Source organism: Daldinia caldariorum (assembly GCF_022478825.1).
Source record: "Daldinia caldariorum strain CBS 122874 unplaced genomic scaffold F4812scaffold_1, whole genome shotgun sequence".
NCBI classification, from domain to species: domain Eukaryota; kingdom Fungi; phylum Ascomycota; class Sordariomycetes; order Xylariales; family Hypoxylaceae; genus Daldinia; species Daldinia caldariorum.
The window spans coordinates 1,066,890-1,086,431 of NW_025953037.1; the positions used below are offsets into that span (position 1 = coordinate 1,066,890).

The window sequence follows — 19,542 nt, forward strand, 5'->3', positions numbered from 1 at the left end:
GCCCCCCCCCCCCCCCCCCCCCCCCCCCCCCCCCCCCCCCCCCCCCCCCCCCCCCCCCCCCCCCCGCCCCCCCCCCCCAAATTCAAGAGAAGGCAAAACGGAAAATTGGAAAAGAAAAAAAAAACCTGGAAGAAAAGATACATTCTCACGTGGTTTCCAGACCCTTTTTACGTCTACCTACCTATCCGTCTCGGTCAAATATTACAAGATGCCTGTTCTGCTTGCATCGAGGGAATTGGTAACGGAGCCCTAACCAGTTCTAGACCGTTCAGAAAAAAAAAACCGGATCTCATGCTCGTTTTTTACTTTTTTGTCGTTTTTGCCTCTTGAGAATACCATCCCAAGTCGGCCATCGATTTTTTTTAAACTTTTTTCCCTTTGGATCCCTTTGGGTCCCTTTGGGTGTAACCGCGGGGGAAAAGGGGAGAGAGCGGGGAGGGGCATTTCTTTGTGGTGTGTTTGTGCTGGATTACCTAGGTCCTCGGATCGGACTCAGGAGATGCTAAATCCGGGGAGGAGGGTGAGGCCGAGGACGACCAAAAGCCCGAAAGAAATACTAAATTCCGGATTGATGATGGGCCGTTGATTTAGTACCACTGAGAACATCGAGGAGCCTGGATTCTGGTAAGTGGCTATAACGCGCCAGCAGCAGTAGCAGCAACAGCAGCAAACTTGTTGGTGGTGGCGGTAGTGGTAATAGTAGTAGTTTTGTCACGCAGAGCCTTGATTGGTGGTAAGCACTCGGTCTTTCTCAACTGGCACTATTTTCCCCCATGGGCCTACATCTTACATATTATTATTGTATGTATTCGTACACCCCATCCCTGAGCTTGGAAAGAAACCACCAGCTCGGTAAGACTAGACTCTGTTCAGGATGCGACCTATGTATTTTTACAGCTGGGTATAAGTAATAAAGCTTAGTTAAAAGCAAGGTCATCATGCTCGTCACCTTAGGTGACATCTCTTGGACATATCACCACGGCCTATTTCGGTAGTGCGACCGAGAGTTCCAGGGTTAGACAAGGTCCGTATAAACTCAGTATACCTTTGCGGCAACAACCGGCTCTTGGCCTGGCACGAGAACCAGTGGAATCGATTTTGATTACATCAGGTGTGTTATACATAGCATACCTACCTACTGCGCGTAACTGATAAGGCTTCCCCTCCCCCCTGGGAACGAAGCCGTCACTAGCAATTGAGGCTATTTTGGACTGTCGACCCACTCCACCGGGTTTTCAGGGTCCTGGCCGAGTTCACGAACTTACGAAATGCAGGGCATGTCAGGCATGTCTGGACTAATTGCTCCTTGAGGTACTCCGCGACATGGCGCTACGACGAATGTGGCGACCCCGAATTTGTAAGTTACGACGGTTGCCTATTGGGAGAGAGAGAAATGCTGGTATACTACCTAGGTAGGTACTATACTACTATACTACTACTGCTACTGCTGCCACTACCTAAGGTACTATACCATAACTACTACCTACCTCTTATTAGAATTGGGGATTGAATGGGGAAATAAGTGAGAAGCCGACATCGAAAACTTCTGTTGTAACGAACATGTATGATTCTACATAGTAGACGCAGCCGAGTTGTCAAATGATGAGTGACATTGAGTTAGGTAGACTTTATGTTAGGTTAGAGATATTAATATGGATATGCGACGGCTCGTTGTAGTAGGTAGACGCTATATTTATGGTCCCATCTCACTTACACCGGCGATGTAGGGGAAGGGTGCTTTAGTGCTATGTAGGTCTGTTCATTTCGAGGATCTGACATGTGACAAAGTTCCAGTCCCTCAATTTGTACGAGGTAGCATCTCGACTTTACCGTTGGGCTTCTGGACAGGGGTATAGACACGGCAGCTCACATATCCCCGATTCTAGAAATGAGAAGCTTGTATGCATATGTATATTACGGTAGGAATTTAATTCACTTACGAACGTCGCGGGTTCCCAAGTTTCTGCTGCTGCGCAACAGAAGGCGACGATCTGCGTCTTGGTCTTGCAACGCTGAAGATTTCGAGTCCGATCTGAGATGATGACTGGCTACCCTACCAGCCTCCTCTTCAGGTGACGGCCGAACATTTCACCAATGCAGCTAACGATCAACTGAGGGGGGGCCCCGGCCCACTACCACGCGAACGGAAAGTGACCGTTGGACCTTGGCGGCTTCACTGAAGGGTTTAGCCATGCAATAATGCTAGCGAGCCAACGGGCGGTTTCGTCATTATTGTTTCAAACAGCGGGGAGCCGGGGTCATCTCCAAAGAGGCTTCGCGTGAGAAGACTTGAGTAATAGGTAAGAAACTTGTGAGGCTGAATTTATTGTTCAGTCGGCCGTTTATTCAACAAGCATACACAGCATCAAAATTAGAAGAAAAAAAAGGACAGAAAAGAAAAAGCGGACAGAGTACCAGTAGGGCATTGGATATGGCTATGATATACACGCAGGTTCATACGAGATCTATTGACCAAAAATAGAATAAGTGGACAGTGCTGCTGTTCTGGTGGAGTTCGTGATTCAACCACGTACAATACATTATAGTAGCGGACGGCTATTAAAGCCCTGGTGGCTAGTATATCCATATTGCTATGAGCTTGTCAGCTTTAGATGATCCATTAGCCACGGTCTTCGTTTGCTGTCTCCCACACTTGGTGAGAGAAAGGCTTGGGTGGAGTTTTAGATGGCCCGTGGGCTGGGCCCTTGCTTAACAGGTTGTCTTGCGACATCTCTACACGGGCAGACAGGTAGCTGAGGGCTCGTACAAAAGTGTGGGGGTTCGTTCATCTGGTCCATGTACGACTAGTGACCCTTGTTTTCTCGACTACCCAGATGTAACCCTTGGCTTGGACGCATTGCGCGTCCCGCGTACCTTTTACTTTGGCGGTACAGAGCAGTGAACAAGTGAGCACAGCTCTCATCCGTTGCGAACCCTTTCCCACATCTGCAAAATACCGTCGAGGGTGCGAGCTCGATGCTGTGACTGGCCTAGGTCCCTTCGACATCGGAACTCGCTGGCCGGTTCTGGATTGTCTTGTAAAATCAATCCCCTCTCTTAAGGTCCCGATCCCGACTACACATCGGACCATAGTATAGGCTGCTGTTCAGTTTGGTGCCAGAAATCTTCCGTTTCACATAGACACCGGCGAAGGATTTTTTCCTCTTTTTAACTAGGACCCTTCCAGGTATCGCGGAGGCAAAAATGAAGGGGGTTTTCATGCTGTCCATGTGATTGATCTTCTCATCTTTTACCGTGTGAGCTATCAACTATTGGGAACCCCCACCTCGGTCAAACTCTCGCTTCTCGACAGGATGACGAGCCGTGTCCCTTTAAAGGCGACGTTGTTGTAATACATCCCGCGGCGGGCCTTCGAAATGTTCAACCTAGCGGTCACTTAAAAGTTAGAACGTCTAGAACTGCCCATGCTGCCATGTACATAGTAGCTTTGATGTAGCTCGAAGAGCCCGCTAGGTTAAATGAATACATTTGACAGTCAATTGGCGCCCGTTTATGCTGCTTGGTCATCCTGAGGCTGGTGACACAACCTCATGCACAGTTCTTTGCCGTCGAATTGGAAAACGAGACACCTTTCAAGCTACCCTCCCTATAATTATTAATGGACAAAGCCAACATCATCAATAGATGACAGTACGCTTTTAGAAATGAGCTTCTCAATTGCGGCTTCGGAGCTCCAGCTTGACTAGCCGCGCATAGGTAGGAGTACTATGTGAGACAAGAGTTGCTATCCCTATCCCCATCCCCATCCCCATGGCTTTTTGCTTTGTGAAATACAGGTATGGCTGCTATTGTATGGCGCTCGAGTTCCCTCTTGGTTCTCTACCTAAGGGTTTAAGCCGTTCGTAGGAGCAGAGGAGAGGGTCTTCTTGCCGGGTTTTCCCGAGACCCATAAAGACTCCTTACCAAGTGAGCATAGCGTCGATACTAGGTAGCCCAAATGTAAGGTCCGAGTAGTGTTGTTCTCTAGGGTGTATTCTTAAAAGAATATGTGAGCCGCCAAAAGCATATGACGCTTCAATTCAAGTCTAATGGGTCTAATGAGTCTAATTAGCACCAGGGCGGCGTGTGTTCCTTTCCCGCCACTCCACAAGTCGACGCTAGATTGGACGATCCGGACGATACTCTCACCATATATCACGATCAGGACAAAGACTATCCTTGCCTTATCTTTCTAGCGCCACAACGTCGACGCAGCTTGAAGTCACCAAAGACTCGACTACTATAGTAGAACTAACTAATCTTACATTTTCATCTCAGGGTGTTGACGTACCTGACATCTTTTAGCATCGCCGGGTTGGCTAGTCACTTAACCAAAGCAGATACACCCCATACATAATACTTCCGATGTAGGTATTGATCGTATCATGTATGGTAGATGGATGGGGTGTGGGCTACATCGAAGCTGGTGGTTGAGCCGTATCGGATATTTTGTCACTGTGTGCACAATGCTCACGTACCAACATACTGACATACTAGGTAATATGGCTTAACATGGCTAACATGCTAGGTACCTAGTTTCACTCGAGGGATGCTGCAGAGTTTTGCAGTTGGACAATGAACGATGAAAGAGGGGCAGCGGTCGCAAGCTGGAGGAAAGCGAAGGCCGGAAGTATTTAGTACGGGTGAGTACCTAACTTACCTGACATAGGACTGCAGCTGCTTAGATGTACAATAACATTCATTAGGTAAAATGTACCTAGCACAACGGAATGAAATACCCTTGGTAAGTAAATCCAAGACGTTTTAGTTTTATTTTTATTTTTTCCCTCGCTTCTCTTTTTTTCAAGAATTAGCGACATATAAATCATAAAGTCATAAATTCTCTTTCAACTTTGCCTGTTTCTTTTCCCTATATACACTTATACCTATTGACTATTCCTTAACTAAATGTATATTTTTATTTAACTACTAAAGTACCTACTTAGGTATGCATGTCATGTAACGGGCAGTCCTATACGTACGGGTAATTTATTTAGCTACGCCCACTTCGGATCTGTTTAATATTAACAATTAATATATTTACCTAACCTCGCTCAGGATTATTAAAGTAGAGAAGTAAAGCCCTAAGATAATACCAACTTGGTTATTTGTCTCTTGTTAGGTACTTTTCTTTGAATACGTCCGAAGTTGTACCAGGTAAGTTAGTACACCATGGGTATGCCCAAGCAGCCAAGTACGACCTTGGAACACTACTTAAACATCCGGCATCTACGTACTGTACCTGGGTAGGGTAGCTCATTGGTACCCTACTGCCCGATCCATTATAGTACACTTAGGTACCATGTAATGGCCTAACCTTGCTGCATAACCTGGGTAATAACAACCTGGGCAACCTGGGCAAGCTTCCCGATTCCACAGGTACCTAACCTAAGGTACCTAAGGTACCTCTACCTCTATCAATGCTTGCATGTAACTCGACAATTGTTTCTCAAGTCGTCGCCTAAAATCCAGACTTTTCTTCAATTCTACAATACAACCTACAATACAATAATAAAACTCTCGGACCAGGAACCCCAATAACCACCCCACGTTTAATCCTCACAAAGAGAGCGAGTATAACCATTATTATAGCTATCGTAATTAAGCAACCACAGGAAAGAATTATCAAATGTAAGACTCGAAATAGTAAAAAATCAATTTCCAATTTATTAAACCACCCCCCACCACTGGCCGAAACCTCTTTTCTCTCTCGAGTCTTTTCACTTTAATTTCGGTGTAGATCCACCCCTCGCCCAGAAACTCGCTTCGGCTGCATAGAGCTTATATAGGGTCTTTATGTGCGGAGGCAAGTCAACACTAACAATCCTAAGCCGCAGAAGCACTCGTTGCTTAACTGGGGTCACTGGAACCGTGGATCGCCGGGTCCCATGGATGCTAGCACCGGAATCATTCCAAGCCTAGTCTAGCCCAAGTAGCTTCTGCTGCAACTCTTGCTGTGCTCTTAATTAGTAGTACTGCGAATGGTACTGCCAGAAGAAAGGAAAAAAAAAAAAAAAAAAAAAAAAAAAAAGAAGAAACCCAGACCCTACATAGTACCTGTTCTGCCCATCCTGCTGCTTCCACCAGGTTATTCATTTACATACACTACTTGTTCTACTACTTTATTCAAAGAATTACCAGCATCTGCATTTGCATTTGCATCCACCTCCATTACAAAGTCTAAGGGTGCACCCACACCCCATGTCACCTAAGGCAAAGCCGAACCAAACTGCCTGATGAGTGACCATCCAATCCACAATGCGACTATGAACTGCCCGAGTTACTATTGTAATTGTTATCGTTTTCTTTGATCTGCTGGTAGTCGTCGCCTTTACTACCACTTCTCTACCCTCCACAAAACCTTCGCAAACCCCGACCAAGAAGTTACCATACATTACACTTCCAACTTTTCCGACTGAAAGAGAAACCGAGCAAACTAATGAGGAAGGGAGAGAAAACCGAAAACAAAATACCCCAATTAATTACCTACGCCTTCGACTTACACGTTTAGCGCTGGACTGCTACGGTTTTCCATTTTATCCCGGGTGGATTTGCAAGCTCGCTCTTCTCTATCCCTCTCAAGCGGTAGGACCCGGGACGTAAACTTGGAACATAGTGTTCGGCCTGTGAAGGAACTGGGCTGTCAGCCCAAACCTTACATAGTAGAACGTGGGGAAACTTGAAAGGTGATCCGTAATACGTACGAAATCGCTTTTCTCCAACAACCCCGTATGAACATACCAAAAAAAAGTAAAGTCCTCGACTCGACTTTCTTTTTCTTCGCTGTTCTCATCCACTCTACGACATGGTTACTAGCACAATATCTCCAATAGCGACTTCGAGTCCCTCCACAGCTATGAATCCCACAACGACAGAGCATGACTTTCGCTTCCCACGAAGACCTTTTGAGTCCACCGCCAAATTGGCCCAGACAAGTAAGAAGACAGTCGAGAACAGTCCTGGTGACTTGCGCATACACGAGCTTAACTTGGATTTTACAAAATCAGATGCAGACACGTCATGGATCGATTTTCTGCAACCCTCGGTTTTCCCTAGTTTTCAGAATGGCGTATGCGAAGACGACGAGAGTTTGAAGCAATTGCAGCGAAACGACCCGCTCGCAACCCAAGTTTGGAAGTTCTTTCGCAACACGAAACAGAGCTTGCCTAACCAGGAGCGCATGGAAAATTTAACGTGGCGTATGATGCACTTAACCCTACAGAAAACACGACAGGAAGATGCTCGGTATGTTGGTTGTTACTTAATGTCGTATAGGCGCATCATGATTCTAACTATCTTCACAGCCGCACCGCTTCTCGTGAGATTGGCAACGCCGTAAATGTTACCAATGCCCCAAGTGGTATCGCACAACTTCGAAAGACTTCAGACCAGAGCGTAATACATACGGATCCCATGAATATTGACGATTTTATATTTTCTGACAATGTTGCTACCCCGTCCGGGTTTGCAGCAACGCCTTCGCCGGACATAAACAAACAAGAGACAGAAAAGCTGGCTCACGCTTCATCCGCTGCTATCCCTATCAAATCTCGCAAAGCCCCTTCACAGCTCTTCGTTCCCCAGTCGGTTCCCGTTCCCGCTCACCAGAGAAATCAGGATGAGTTTGCCTACGTCACTCGACACCATCGAAAAACCAGCATTGACGAGAGACGAGTGAGTAAAGCCGAGGCGTCTTTGATTGTTATATTAGAACAAGACATAATTTCTAACCCCTTTACTTTTCTCCTTGGTTTACCATGATTATGCGACAAATAGATGTGAAAAGCTAATGATACTGTGGTAGACTCGAAACTTGAAGCGCCCTGCTAATTTTTCCCCTCACGTCTCGGCTCTGAGCAGCACTAATTATGTCTCTCACGAGTTGGATGCCGACTCTGATCTTCACGAATACTCGTTGGACAACTCTCATACAAACAGCAACGCCCATGCACCTCATCATCCAAGCGTCCCCTTTCCTCTTGACACTTTTTCCATGGAGAACGACCCTATCATTACTTCAGCAGGGCCCTTCCAGCAGGGATTTTCATTCTCCCCGTCGTCATCCCCAATGGTTCCTCATGGTACCTTTTCTAACTTCTACAATCACCACGGTGTTGCGACAAACTCGGTGAGTAGCGCCGACTACTATTCCCCGCCGGGATCTGCATATCAATCGGCTGTTTCTACACCACATCCTCTGGTAGAAAATGAGAATTTGTTTTTTGGTTCCATCGATATGCGTCATCAAAGAGCACCAAACTTCCGCCCAGGACCGGCGGGGTCCATGAGGGGTCAGGTCAACCAACAATTCATGCATCAACATACCGGTAACTCGATGTTTCCACCAACCACCACCGGAGCAGATTCTTCTGCTTCGTACACGCAAACCCTTAACTTTGGTCATGTTGATCCGAGCCAGGTCTTTCAGTCAGACAACCCAGTCCGTTCACCTGGCGTGGGCATGGCGCCTGAAACTATGTTTAACTTCGGGGCCGATTCCGATAACGAAGATGAGGAGGGTGGTGCGTTTGCTGACCGCAACATGGGCATGCAGTTTTCGCCTGAACATGAATCGGGGATGGATGTAGGGACTCAAAATTCCATGGGATGGGATGCTTCTCTACCTGGACAGTTCAGCACCCAAGCAGCCCGTTATCCTGGTGGGCCGCCTCGAAAGCAAGTCACTATCGGGGGCACGACAACAGATTATTTAGAGCCGGGTGACTGGGACGACCAAGCTAACATACCGCGGGCGCAATCGTTTCGATTGGCCAACGAGAGGCGTCAGAAGATACCTCGTACCGCCTCGACGCCAAACGCTAGCATGGCTGGTCGTGGGAATCCTTTCGACAAATTGGCTCAATCAAACCCGAATTCTCCGCCAGCAGACGTGTCAGGTACTGTCTCGGGCTTCTCTTCCGTGGCACCCAGTCGACCTACTTCCCCACCTGGTTCCAAACACGGCTCCACGAGCAACCTGCAAGCTGCCGCAGGAGGACAGGGAGATGGAAATGCACCCACTACCTGTACTAACTGTTTTACACAAACCACACCGCTGTGGCGTCGAAACCCAGAAGGCCAGCCTCTGTGTAACGCATGCGGCCTATTTTTGAAGCTTCACGGAGTCGTGAGGCCTCTAAGTCTAAAGACTGACGTTATTAAGAAGCGTAATCGTGGATCTGGCGCGAGTCTCCCCGTCGGCGGAACGAGCACGAGATCTAAGAAGAGTACGGGCAACGCGTCAGGAACTGCCTCTGGGCCCGCTTCCCGGAAGAACTCGACGTTAGCTATCTCTGCTACGAACACCACAACGCAGGTAACTACGCCACCATCGGCGATCAACAGAGCCGGCAGCGTTAATGAGGGCGAAAGCCCTGCAAGCGGCGCTGGCGGTTCCGGTGGTAACACAGCAGGAAGTACCCCGACTAGCTATGCGGGTTCTGCTACGGGCGCAGTGGGCGGCAAAGGTGTCGTTCCAATTGCAGCAGCTCCACCGAAGAATGCTCCAGGACCAGGTGCCGCCTCACTCCCGCGAAACATCGGCGCCAATGGCTCCTCTAAACGCCAGCGCCGAAGCAGCAGGAGTGCTGGACCGAACGAGTCATCGAACGGTATGGATGTTGATAGCCCCGAGAATTCGACTGGCTCGAACGAAGCAGCTCGTTCCGGTAGTTCTTCCAATGGACTCACCGGGATGCCCAACCCAGGAAACCTAGGTCTTGCTAATGGTTTTGGTATGTCTCAAAGACCGATGATGGGACACGGCATGGCCGGAATGGCTGGGAGTTCCAGCGGTGCAATGAATACCGGGTCTGGAAACGGCCCTCAGGAATGGGAGTGGTTAACCATGAGTCTATAAAGACTTGGCTACCTACCTGCTTAGTGTTGTGTCCTATGAGGGAGTTTGTTTTTTGTGAGCGCGGTCTCTTATACTTGAATAGTACCTAGGATATAGGAGTACCTAGTATATTATTTACTGGCCGGGGAACTAGCGATAAGCTATGGCTCCGTCCTAACAACCCCAATACCCCTACAGGCGGTCTAGCTAGAGGAGAAGCACTGTAGCAATAAGTTTATGATCATTAATGTCAATATTAAGGCCTGTACGTACTTGAATGACAACTAGGTAGGCGTGAACTGAAACATCGTGGCTGTGGTCGCCTATGTATCCCTTAGCGTCAATATGACTATGACTTTACAGCTTTCTCTCTATTCTTATCAGGTCAAGTGCAGGTGTACATAAAAGTGCGAGCAAGGAACTCAAACGAGCTACAAGAAGCTGTTGGCCTCCCAAGTCAACCCTCTATGCTTGGGGTATTAGAGAGGTTAACTTCCATGGTATAGATAGAGCAATTTTCGTTACAACGGAGCCAGATTACCATATTAATTTCGTGGGATAAACTCGTTACAGATACCCAGGTAGCTTACTAGGTGGGTAGAGGTAGTTAATAGAACAGTGTTTGCTCTGCTTAATTGACGTATTTCCCCATAATTACGTACGTACGTACGTACAATCACAATCACACCTAGTAACAACATCATGTGCTGCAAAGAGAAAAAAAAATTACTATCCCCTGTATGTGTATTTCAGCCTTTCCAGGCGATACCTGCTTTAAGTACAGACGAAGAGGGCCTGTGGGGGGGTTGGGTTAATGACCCCCGAGACTAAAAAGTCAGAACGATGATGATTGCCCTATGACTCCCTAAACGAAAGATGCAAATCCGTAATATCGCATCCGTAACCTCCGTTTCATCCCATTTCACTTTTTTTTGTTTTCCGATCAATAATAGAGCAGGATTATTTTGCTTTTCTTGTTTTTATCTGTCATACGCAAAAAAAGAGGCGGAGGCTCAGAGCTAGACGCTGTCAAGGGCTTGAGGTAGGGGTCTGGCCCGTCCATTGCCTTCCGAATTCCTCCCCGCGGATATGACACCGGCTGCTCTCAAGTGGGTTGGCGCTGCGATGCGCTTATGCGCCAGGGTTGGGGTTCATCTGCCGAGGGGTTAGTTGCGGAATCCGGAGATGCATCTGATTTTGTGTTTTCCGGAAAGATGCTCACCTTTCGCTTGCCACCGGTCAAGGTGACGTTGACGAAACGGCGGGTGTATGTGAGTCTCTTCTTGGCGCGGCCCTTAGGGGTCTTGGCCTTCTCTTGCTTCTCGACCTATTTTTCATGTTGTCAGTTTCCTATGTCACTTTTATCTTTGATGATCAAGTCCAAAGTTGATGTGCATTGCATTCGATAGAGGAAGCGCGCGTTGAATATGGTAGGTAATTGTATGTTGTATGTTGTTGTCGGAAGGCTCGGCTGAGGTTAAGTATGTTCGACAAAGCAAGTGGCGAATTGTGCATTGACGATTTACGTTTCGAGTTCGCGGGATGCTGAGTATTCGCATGATTGTTCGTAGTCGACGATGCAGATGATGATTCAAGTTGTGCGCGCGCTCCTTAATCGCGAGGATGGAATTTTCGAAATGTTGGATGAACTAACCTTAGGGGTCTGAGACTTGACCTTACCTGTAAGGATATTGTCAGCGAATTTCCATTTTTAAATCATCATCAACATCATAATAATATTTGCATCAGGATTTCAATCGATATAACGTACCGGCACGAGCGAGAGATCCGTGAACTTTTCCCATCTTGAAAGATTGCTGTTGTTAGACTGTTACGAAGTCGATGAAGTTGACAGAGAAAGTGGGAGAAATGGGGTCGGATGTTGGGTGGGTTTTTCTGCTGTTTTCTGCTGATGAATTCGCGAGTCTTGGCGCTCAGAAGGATGTTGTGAGGGTTTGGGATTCCAACATTGAGTCACACCAAACAGGGACTGGCCTTCGTCAAAATTTCCGAAAAGGGCTAAGTAAACCCTGGTCATGTGACAATGCTTTAGCTTGCATCTTCGGAACCCCCGCATCAGAGTTTATTGCATAATCACGGATAAGGCAGATAAGGCAAGGACTTCTGCGGGTGTTTATCGGTGCGTAGAATCTAGTGGGGCTACCTAAACTCTTCGTATACCCCTGCCAGGACGGGAGTGAGTCTGTACAGACATGTATCATCTTTTCTTTCACAACTTCTTACTTGAGTTTTAGTTTAGTTCAAAACACTCTTCACAATAATCAACGTATTTTAGCAGTTATATATAGTTAATATATCAACACATCCTAATAGGTATTTCCTTTGATTCTACAATAAGCAATATATTGATATTTATTTCTTACATCACTTATACCCATAACCCTTGATACGTATCTGGTCCCTGGTATCCTTTTGGACGTGCTCAAGTTCAAGTGACTAATCCCATTAAGGCAAGCCCCAGACCCAAGGCCCGCATGATGAGAGAGACCCACTTGACGTATCATTTCACATGGGATTGTTTAACCTCAGGACCGGTCACCGGCCTTCGTCTTCGTCTTCATCTTCGTCTCGTTTGATGAGACGGGCAGTACTAGAAGGTAATTTCTCCCCTAAAACTCCTATCTTGTAAAACTTAGAGATTTAAAATTAAAATTCTGGAAGCTTATTCTTCTTTCCTACGCTCTGACATCTTACCCCTTCTTGCCGAAGGTATCCGCACGGCCCTACGCACTTACACCCCCTCCCCCGTGTCGCCATGAGGTTCCTACGTAGCTTACCCTTCCTTTCTGTAGCCGCGCGCTCCTGCGTAGCGGAATCTTCCCCGGAGCCGCACTACATCCTCAGCAACCCTCCCGCTTCGGAATCGGATTATCGGATCCCTACTTCGTACGAGTCCGCCGTGCTCGGTCGGCGCATTCTAGCTCTCACTCCGCTCGGCACCCTCTCCACCGTCTTCCCAGACTCGTCCCGCGGCCGCCAGCCGGATGGCCTCGGCGGCGTGCCTCTCGGGCTGATGGAGTACGTGGCGGATTGCGAGGAGGAGGGCAACCCTACCTTCCTAGCTATCAAGATCGGGACCACCTTCAGAAACGTGGAAAGCGGCTCCAATATCAGTCTGGCTCAGCAATGGACCCCTCCTTATCCGCCGGACAAGCGTATCAAATCCACCTTCTTCGACTGGGTGTTCGGGCGCGACGCGGACGACGCCAAGGATAGAGTGCCGTATAGCGCCGTCAATCTCCCGCGCTACAGCCTGCTGGGCTACATCGAGAAGATCGACGCGGCCGATGCGAAGGCGCTGTCGTCGTGCTTCATAGACACGCATCCCGACAGCAAGTACTGGCTCCCTGGGAATAAGATACACGAGTCCGAGTTCGTGAGGCTCGTCGTTACCCAGATCTACTGGGTCGGCGGCTTCGGCGACAGAGCCTATATCGGCTGGATCCCCGTCGAGGAGTGGAAGAATGTCACTCGGAAGGAGTGGGAAAGTGTGAGATTACCTGGCGAGAAGAAGGGCTGGGATGAATGGAGTATTTCAGACCTTTGAGCGCCGGTTGCTCATACCTATTTGAAATTACGCCTGCAGAGCCTCTGGTTTCCATATTATCCAATATTATTCGGCTATCATGTTCGTTTCGTTTAGAGACGATTGATTTAGGATACGGCTTAAATTGTTGATAAGAAGTTGGCAGTATGATGTCACACATCTATACTCATATGTATGTACTTGGAAGTAAATAACAAATAATAATTATACCGTTAACAATATAGTTGTGGATGATAGCATGAGATCGTATATATATAAACTAAGAGGGTGTCTCTATAAATGGGCGGATACTAGTTAGTGTCACTACTAGCACAAAAAATATATAGTAAAACGCCGGAAAGCCACCGCAGAAAGAAAGAAAAAAAATTGTCTTGACAAGAGTGGGACTTGAACCCACGCGGATTGCTCCATGAGGATGTAGGAATTAAGGTGACCTTAACCTCACGCCATAACCAACTCGGCCATCTTGCCGTGATGTTCTGGCATACTAAATTGCCTCAAGTATTACTACTGCTAGAAGCTGTCTGAGTGTCTGTCTGTCTATCTGTTCGTCTAGCAATGGTCTATGCATGAAACTACCTGTTATATATACACTAGGAGGTAGGTATCAAATAAAAGTATAGTTTAGTGAAGATAATAACCAAAGAGACATAGTTACAGTGAAAATTTTACTTTTGTTCAAAGACTTTTTGTAAGTTTGTATAGTTAGATCTATTGTATCAAACACCTACCTACTTCTAACTCCCACATGTTTTCGACTAGGTAGATGTACCTTTCCGATAACAGAAAGAAAAACTAGGGAAACGGTAGAACTAGATATTACAGCCCATAAACAATGAGCAACTTACCTACTTCGAGGTAATTATGCTACGTTTTACTTATGATTCAACCTGCTCTGTCGTCTGAAGTTAGCCTGAATAGGGGATTTTGGAAATACTTATGAGAAAGCACCGTTGGATCCCCAGGCAAAGAAAAAAAAACTCTAAAAAACTGGACATATCTAATAATCTTAGGACTTAGGTCGCCTCGGGTTGACCATCCTCACCATCCGCATCCCGCGGGACGTACACCTGCTCGGGCGGGCTTATCTGGGTGTCGTAGCCGTGGGCCTGGAGCAGCTCTTCCAGATACTTAAAGATGGACTCCAAGCCCTCGGGGCCGTGGACGGAGTCGATCATGGACTGGCGAACGCCGTCGACAGCCTGCCTGAGGGCGGCGTCGTCGGAGCGCGGGTCGTTGGTTCCGAACATGGTGTGGTCGACGGCCTTGAAGGCGGCCTCGGCGACGCTCCGGAAGTAGGTCACGGCCCAGTCGGTGTTGAGCACGAGCTCGACCTGCTGGAACAGCACGCCGAAGCGGATGCGGTACCGCCACTTCCACACGATCGGCTGCAGGTCGCGCCAGGGCCGGGGCTCCGCGAGCGCCCCCGACACGTGCAGGTCGTTGATGAGCCCCTCGAACATCGCCGTCGTGAACATGTCCTCCCGCGCGTCGTACACCGCCCGCAGCGCGTCGTACACCCCCGCCTGGTCCGACAGCTGGCACCGCGTGCAGATGTACTCCACGTCGCGGTGCTCCTCGTCGTAGAACTCCTGCGGGCTGTAGAACATCAGCACGATGTCGGGGAGCGGCTCGTCGACCACCGACGCGTGGCAGTACTCGCACACCCTGGGCAGGGTTACATGGATCGAGGTTAGATCGAAGTCGGGACCTGCCATGGTGAAACGCTGAGGTCTGTTTATAGTGTCTCGAGAAAAAAAAATATTATTCGTAGAAAAGTATATAGGAGGTACCTAAGGTATCTTAGGTAGGGTTATGATGTATTTGAAGGCTTGGGCTGATTGACAACCGAGAAGGGAACCAGATCTATTGATTAACTTGGAATATATACTGAACTCCAGCCAAACAATGTCTTCATATTGGTGAGTAGCTTGGCGCCCCTGAGGGCAGCGCACCTACATATCAAGATCATTGTTCGTTAGTGAACAATGTTGAAAGGAACGAACTGCATTATTGTAAGGTTGGACCAGCATTGTGTAGACGCTGGATAGACAATTGACAAGTACCTAGCCTTTGGTAGACAGCTTCGTTGTGTTCGCTGATCATTCTATTATTGCCATTGACTTGTACCTGGTAAAGGCGCAAGCCACAGTCTGGCCAATCAAAGACTTCTTTAAACCCAAATTAGGGAATATTCACCCAAGAATCTTATTCTCTAGCTACTGGATGATGGTAAGTCCCATGTTCAACTCAAGTGTGAATGCGCCCATATCCCATGGCAATCTAAGATGACGGCTCCTAATGTATCTATCCTTGGTAATGTTTCTATTTACTACCTACCTAGGTACCTAGGTAGGTATTCATATTCATATAATACATGTACACTACACGTCAATACTTCTCTCTATCGAGATCCAGCTAACCTCCACGCCCTCAGTGGTAGACTTTGCAATACCAAAACTCTCTTCCTAATGTACAGAGCGAACGTCAACACCCCTACGATAACGCAGATGACGTTTACAATATAAAACCCATCGTGTAGGATTTCGCAAGCACCACCGCCGTGCTCGCATCGTTCCCTTTCAGCTTGAACAGCGCAGGAGAACTCCTGTGTTACGAGCGGCCCCCTGAGTGTTGAGCTGTCTAGCTTCTCCGTTGGGGGGTAGCACGTAGCTTGCGTGAAGGTATCTACCAGGCGTAAGACAAAATATCTCGGGAATGTACCACCTAGATTGGAAACTCTGCAATGCAATGTTAGTTAAGGCTGACTAAATATATGGGAAATAATACTTACGTGGCAAGCAAAGTCATATAAGTTCCGCCGATTACGGGATCGGCAACCCGAGCGTGGAATGCGGAAACAGCAACGAACATGATGGTTGAAGTAAACGTCGAAAAAACGTGCTCGCCAATGACGAGAAGAAGATACCAAGGCTGGACACCACCAGCTGGGAAAATACTAACAGTGATCTGAGCGAAGATAGCGGCGATCAGACGACCCACGAAGCCCCAGCACCAGAGGCGCATAGGTGTATATTCCTGAGACCACTTGCCAGCATAATAGCCTAGGCCTATCTCGAAAGGAAAGTCGATAAGGACAGTCAAGGCCAGGTTTTCTTTGCCAAATCCTTTCTCTAGTAACTTGAGGTTTGTCACCGCATCGTTGGCTTGAAATCCGATCTTTGAAATGAGATGGACAATGATTATGGTCTGGATATTCCGTAATTTCAAGACATCCCACATGATCTTGTAAACATCCCAAATACCATCCTCGTTCTTTGTCTTTTCTTCCTTCTTGAGAAGCGCAAGTCCGATAGTGATTGCAATGTAGGCCCAACCCCAGAAGGTCAAGTAACCTCCCAGGCTTAGAAGGCCCTCATCCGAAGGAACGGAGCGGAAGTAGCGATTGGCAAAATCGCTAGAATTAAAGGCTAGGAAGACGGTGTATGATAGGAATTGGCCGGCTGTTAGACCGACCGTCTGCGCCGTCGAAGCGTAAGAAACATTTCCCGGTGTAAGCAAAGTAAGCGCCCACCCATCAACAGCGATATCCTGAGTTGCGCACATGAAGACGAGAAAGAACCACCACCCCGTGAAATTCCAGATGCTCGGTCCGCCTGGTTTACCCGTCGTGGCCATTAAATCCTCGATCATAGACCCGAGATATAACATACTAAACCCAGATATCAACTGGATTGGAAGAATCCAGCTTTTTCTCCTTCCAACTTTAGGACTCCATACCGCATCTACTATCGGGCTCCAGAACAGTTTTAGCGAGTATGGATACGATGCCAAGCTAAAGACACCAATCTCTCCAAATGAGAGATGTTCTTTAAGTAAGAAGGGTACCGATCCACTCGCGAGACCCATAGGGACGCCTTGTAAGAAATATAGCAACACGAGCAGCATAAAATTCCTCTGATCCTGCAAAGGAAGTTCCCAGAATCCATGGTTGTTCACGGAGGGGGTTTTCGGAATGTTGTCGTCGAGGGAGAACGATTCGCGTCCTATGAGGTTTGCCGTAACCTGGCTTGACTCTTGCGGTGCGGCAGCCTTGCGCCGCAGCTCCATATTGTTCATGTCGCCGTTCGAGGGACCATTCGCGCGGCCACTCGTCGAGACTGATAGCTTATCTCGTTTTTGAGATTTCGACCGTCGAGTTTCGACACCCATTCGTAAACTTTAGCGCGGGGGCAGTGTAGATGTTATGTTGCGTTGCGTTGCGTTGCTTTTAAAGCTGATGTTTGTGTTCTTGTCTCAAATCTCTCCGGTGGCACCAATGGACGGTAAATGGGTAATAGTGGTAGTGGTAGTAACAGTAGCAGTAATAATACAAGTGTCGTTAGATTTGTGTAAATATGTTAATTATATGGTTCTCGCATATGATTTGTGGAAAGCGTCTGGTCTGTTCGATAAAGTCAAGAAGGGAAAATAAAATAGAAACCGTGGCTTTTTCTTTTAGAATCGCGCTGGAACGTGGTAAAGTGGACCTTGAGATGAAATAAAAAATAAGAGGAGTAACGAGTGGTTAGAAAGATGATGGTGGAAGTTGAGAAGGTTCCAAAACCCCAGATAGAATTGTTCCTCGTTTAGTCCATGATGGCTAAATGGTCTTGGAGCACGGATGCAGAGAAATATGTGGACGTGTCCAAATGAAGCTGAAGCTCTCAGCTTTGACCCAATGGAGTGGAAAAGAAAAGTAAAGCCAATGACTAATCATGCCAGTCATAACAACATAACACTAGAAGTCCAGGACAGCCTGAAATGCCCACCTCAATCTACCTAATCTAGATCTCCCCACTTCCCTTCTTATCTTATCGCAATTCTCACTTACATTTACGTACCACTAATACGCGTCGTCGCGTCTTCACCCGATTATCAAATCAATCAATCATCAATCAACAATCAAATCAACAATAACAGCATAATATTCAATCTCATATATAAATGACGATGTCTTCCGAGGAGCCACAATCGCAAGACCTATCTATTGCAGAAAAGTTGGATAATGAGATTGCAACGCTCAGAGCTCAAGGTAACTATCCAAAGATCATCGGTCTACCGTCTACGATATATGAAGCCAGTGCTAATATCTTCTAGTTGAATCGTTAAAACGAGATCTCAAGTTACAAACTGCTACCCTGATAACGTCAGACTCGACGCTTCAGCTACTGAAGGCTGATGCTGCGAAGAGATCAGGTTCTGAAAAGCAAAATGATAGCTCTAGGTTACAGGAGCTGTTAGCAAAAGCTGACGAGCAGAACGCTCACAAGCAGCAATGTCTTTATAGAACGTGTGCTTCTATCACCACCTTTAAAGTACGCGACCCGGATCCTAACGCCGTGGATGGTGGTAATGTTTTGGGTTTGCGATTCGAAGTCATGTCCAAGTCCCGGTTCCTTCGACCTTACTATGTCATGCTGAACCGGCCTTACCCAAATTCTGAGTTTCTGCGCATTCACCGGCATACCGTTCCCCAGTGCATACCTCTTTCTGGCCTGGCAGCTCGGTATCTACCTCCACCGGCAGCAAAGGATGACGGCAGTGACACACCAAAAAGGCAGGCTTTATCAAGCTTTGTGCGGACGTTAAGGCGGGAGTTGGTCCGTTATCACAACCGTACGGCTGTTATCGGGGACCTACGGAGCATGGCAGGCTTAGAGAATAAGAAGGGGAAGGCTAAAGAACTGGAGGTTCCAATCACCGACATTAGTGCGGCAGATGCCCAAGCGAAGCAGATCCGTGTCGAATGGAGCGACGGGCGTTCAGGACGCCTGGTAATGGATGATGATGGCGACATCATAAAGATGGTTGTACAAGGCGAGGATGGACAGGACCGAGAGACTATGAGACAATTTCTTGGCGGAAGCCTCAGAGTCGAAGATGTCGTCAAGCAGCTTGAAGGCGCTTGACCCCAGCGCAGGACCAAGAAGAAGGCAACAAACTCCCAAATCGAATGGGTCATCTATACCTTACCTGCTGATAGATAATGGACATTACGAACCCAGTATCAAGCGTACCTAGGTAACGAAGAACCCGAATATCACCAGTTGCGATAATTTCGTCCTGTGTTTAGACGCATTAAGCTATACCAATCCTAGGACGACGACTTTATCGCGAAACAATATTCCATATA

The 19,542-nt window shown here is 47.5% G+C and overlaps 6 protein-coding genes and 1 non-coding gene across 7 annotated transcripts; 3 read left to right on the forward strand and 4 right to left on the reverse strand.

Annotated features, from left to right (window-relative positions):
- Window positions 1-6,592: 6,592 nt before the first annotated feature.
- On the forward strand, window positions 6,593-10,211 carry F4812DRAFT_12134 (uncharacterized protein). Its single transcript, XM_047929464.1, has 3 exons — window positions 6,593-7,245; window positions 7,305-7,674; window positions 7,805-10,211. Exons 1-3 carry the CDS (start codon window positions 6,806-6,808, stop codon window positions 9,857-9,859), a joined length of 2,865 nt encoding a protein of 954 aa, XP_047794727.1. The 5' UTR covers window positions 6,593-6,805; the 3' UTR covers window positions 9,860-10,211.
- A 758-nt stretch (window positions 10,212-10,969) lies between these two features.
- On the reverse strand, window positions 10,970-11,643 carry F4812DRAFT_454228 (ribosomal protein S30; the record flags this gene model as incomplete). The annotated part of the gene is made up of 4 exons (XM_047936609.1): window positions 10,970-10,993; window positions 11,061-11,165; window positions 11,493-11,518; window positions 11,610-11,643. The coding sequence occupies 4 exons, from the start codon at window positions 11,641-11,643 to the stop codon at window positions 10,970-10,972; spliced, it is 189 nt and encodes a 62-aa protein (XP_047794728.1).
- Window positions 11,644-12,328: 685 nt separating this feature from the next.
- F4812DRAFT_408808 (pyridoxamine 5'-phosphate oxidase-domain-containing protein) lies at window positions 12,329-13,627 on the forward strand. The gene has a single exon (XM_047932389.1). It carries the CDS (start codon window positions 12,615-12,617, stop codon window positions 13,404-13,406), a length of 792 nt encoding a protein of 263 aa, XP_047794729.1. The 5' UTR covers window positions 12,329-12,614; the 3' UTR covers window positions 13,407-13,627.
- A 151-nt stretch (window positions 13,628-13,778) lies between these two features.
- F4812DRAFT_t16 lies at window positions 13,779-13,877 on the reverse strand. Its single transcript has one exon. It is a non-coding gene; the product is annotated as a tRNA-Leu (tRNA).
- Window positions 13,878-14,422: 545 nt separating this feature from the next.
- Window positions 14,423-15,124, reverse strand: F4812DRAFT_454230 (uncharacterized protein; the record flags this gene model as incomplete). The annotated part of the gene is made up of 1 exon (XM_047936610.1): window positions 14,423-15,124. The coding sequence occupies one exon, from the start codon at window positions 15,122-15,124 to the stop codon at window positions 14,423-14,425; it is 702 nt and encodes a 233-aa protein (XP_047794730.1).
- A 630-nt stretch (window positions 15,125-15,754) lies between these two features.
- On the reverse strand, window positions 15,755-17,721 carry F4812DRAFT_12185 (MFS general substrate transporter). The gene is made up of 2 exons (XM_047929470.1): window positions 16,201-17,721; window positions 15,755-16,147 (listed from the first exon to the last, which is right to left on the reverse strand). Exons 1-2 carry the CDS (start codon window positions 17,577-17,579, stop codon window positions 15,811-15,813), a joined length of 1,716 nt encoding a protein of 571 aa, XP_047794731.1. The 5' UTR covers window positions 17,580-17,721; the 3' UTR covers window positions 15,755-15,810.
- A 491-nt stretch (window positions 17,722-18,212) lies between these two features.
- On the forward strand, window positions 18,213-19,481 carry F4812DRAFT_12197 (Cenp-O kinetochore centromere component-domain-containing protein). Its single transcript, XM_047929471.1, has 2 exons — window positions 18,213-18,441; window positions 18,507-19,481. Exons 1-2 carry the CDS (start codon window positions 18,354-18,356, stop codon window positions 19,316-19,318), a joined length of 900 nt encoding a protein of 299 aa, XP_047794732.1. The 5' UTR covers window positions 18,213-18,353; the 3' UTR covers window positions 19,319-19,481.
- Window positions 19,482-19,542: the final 61 nt, after the last annotated feature.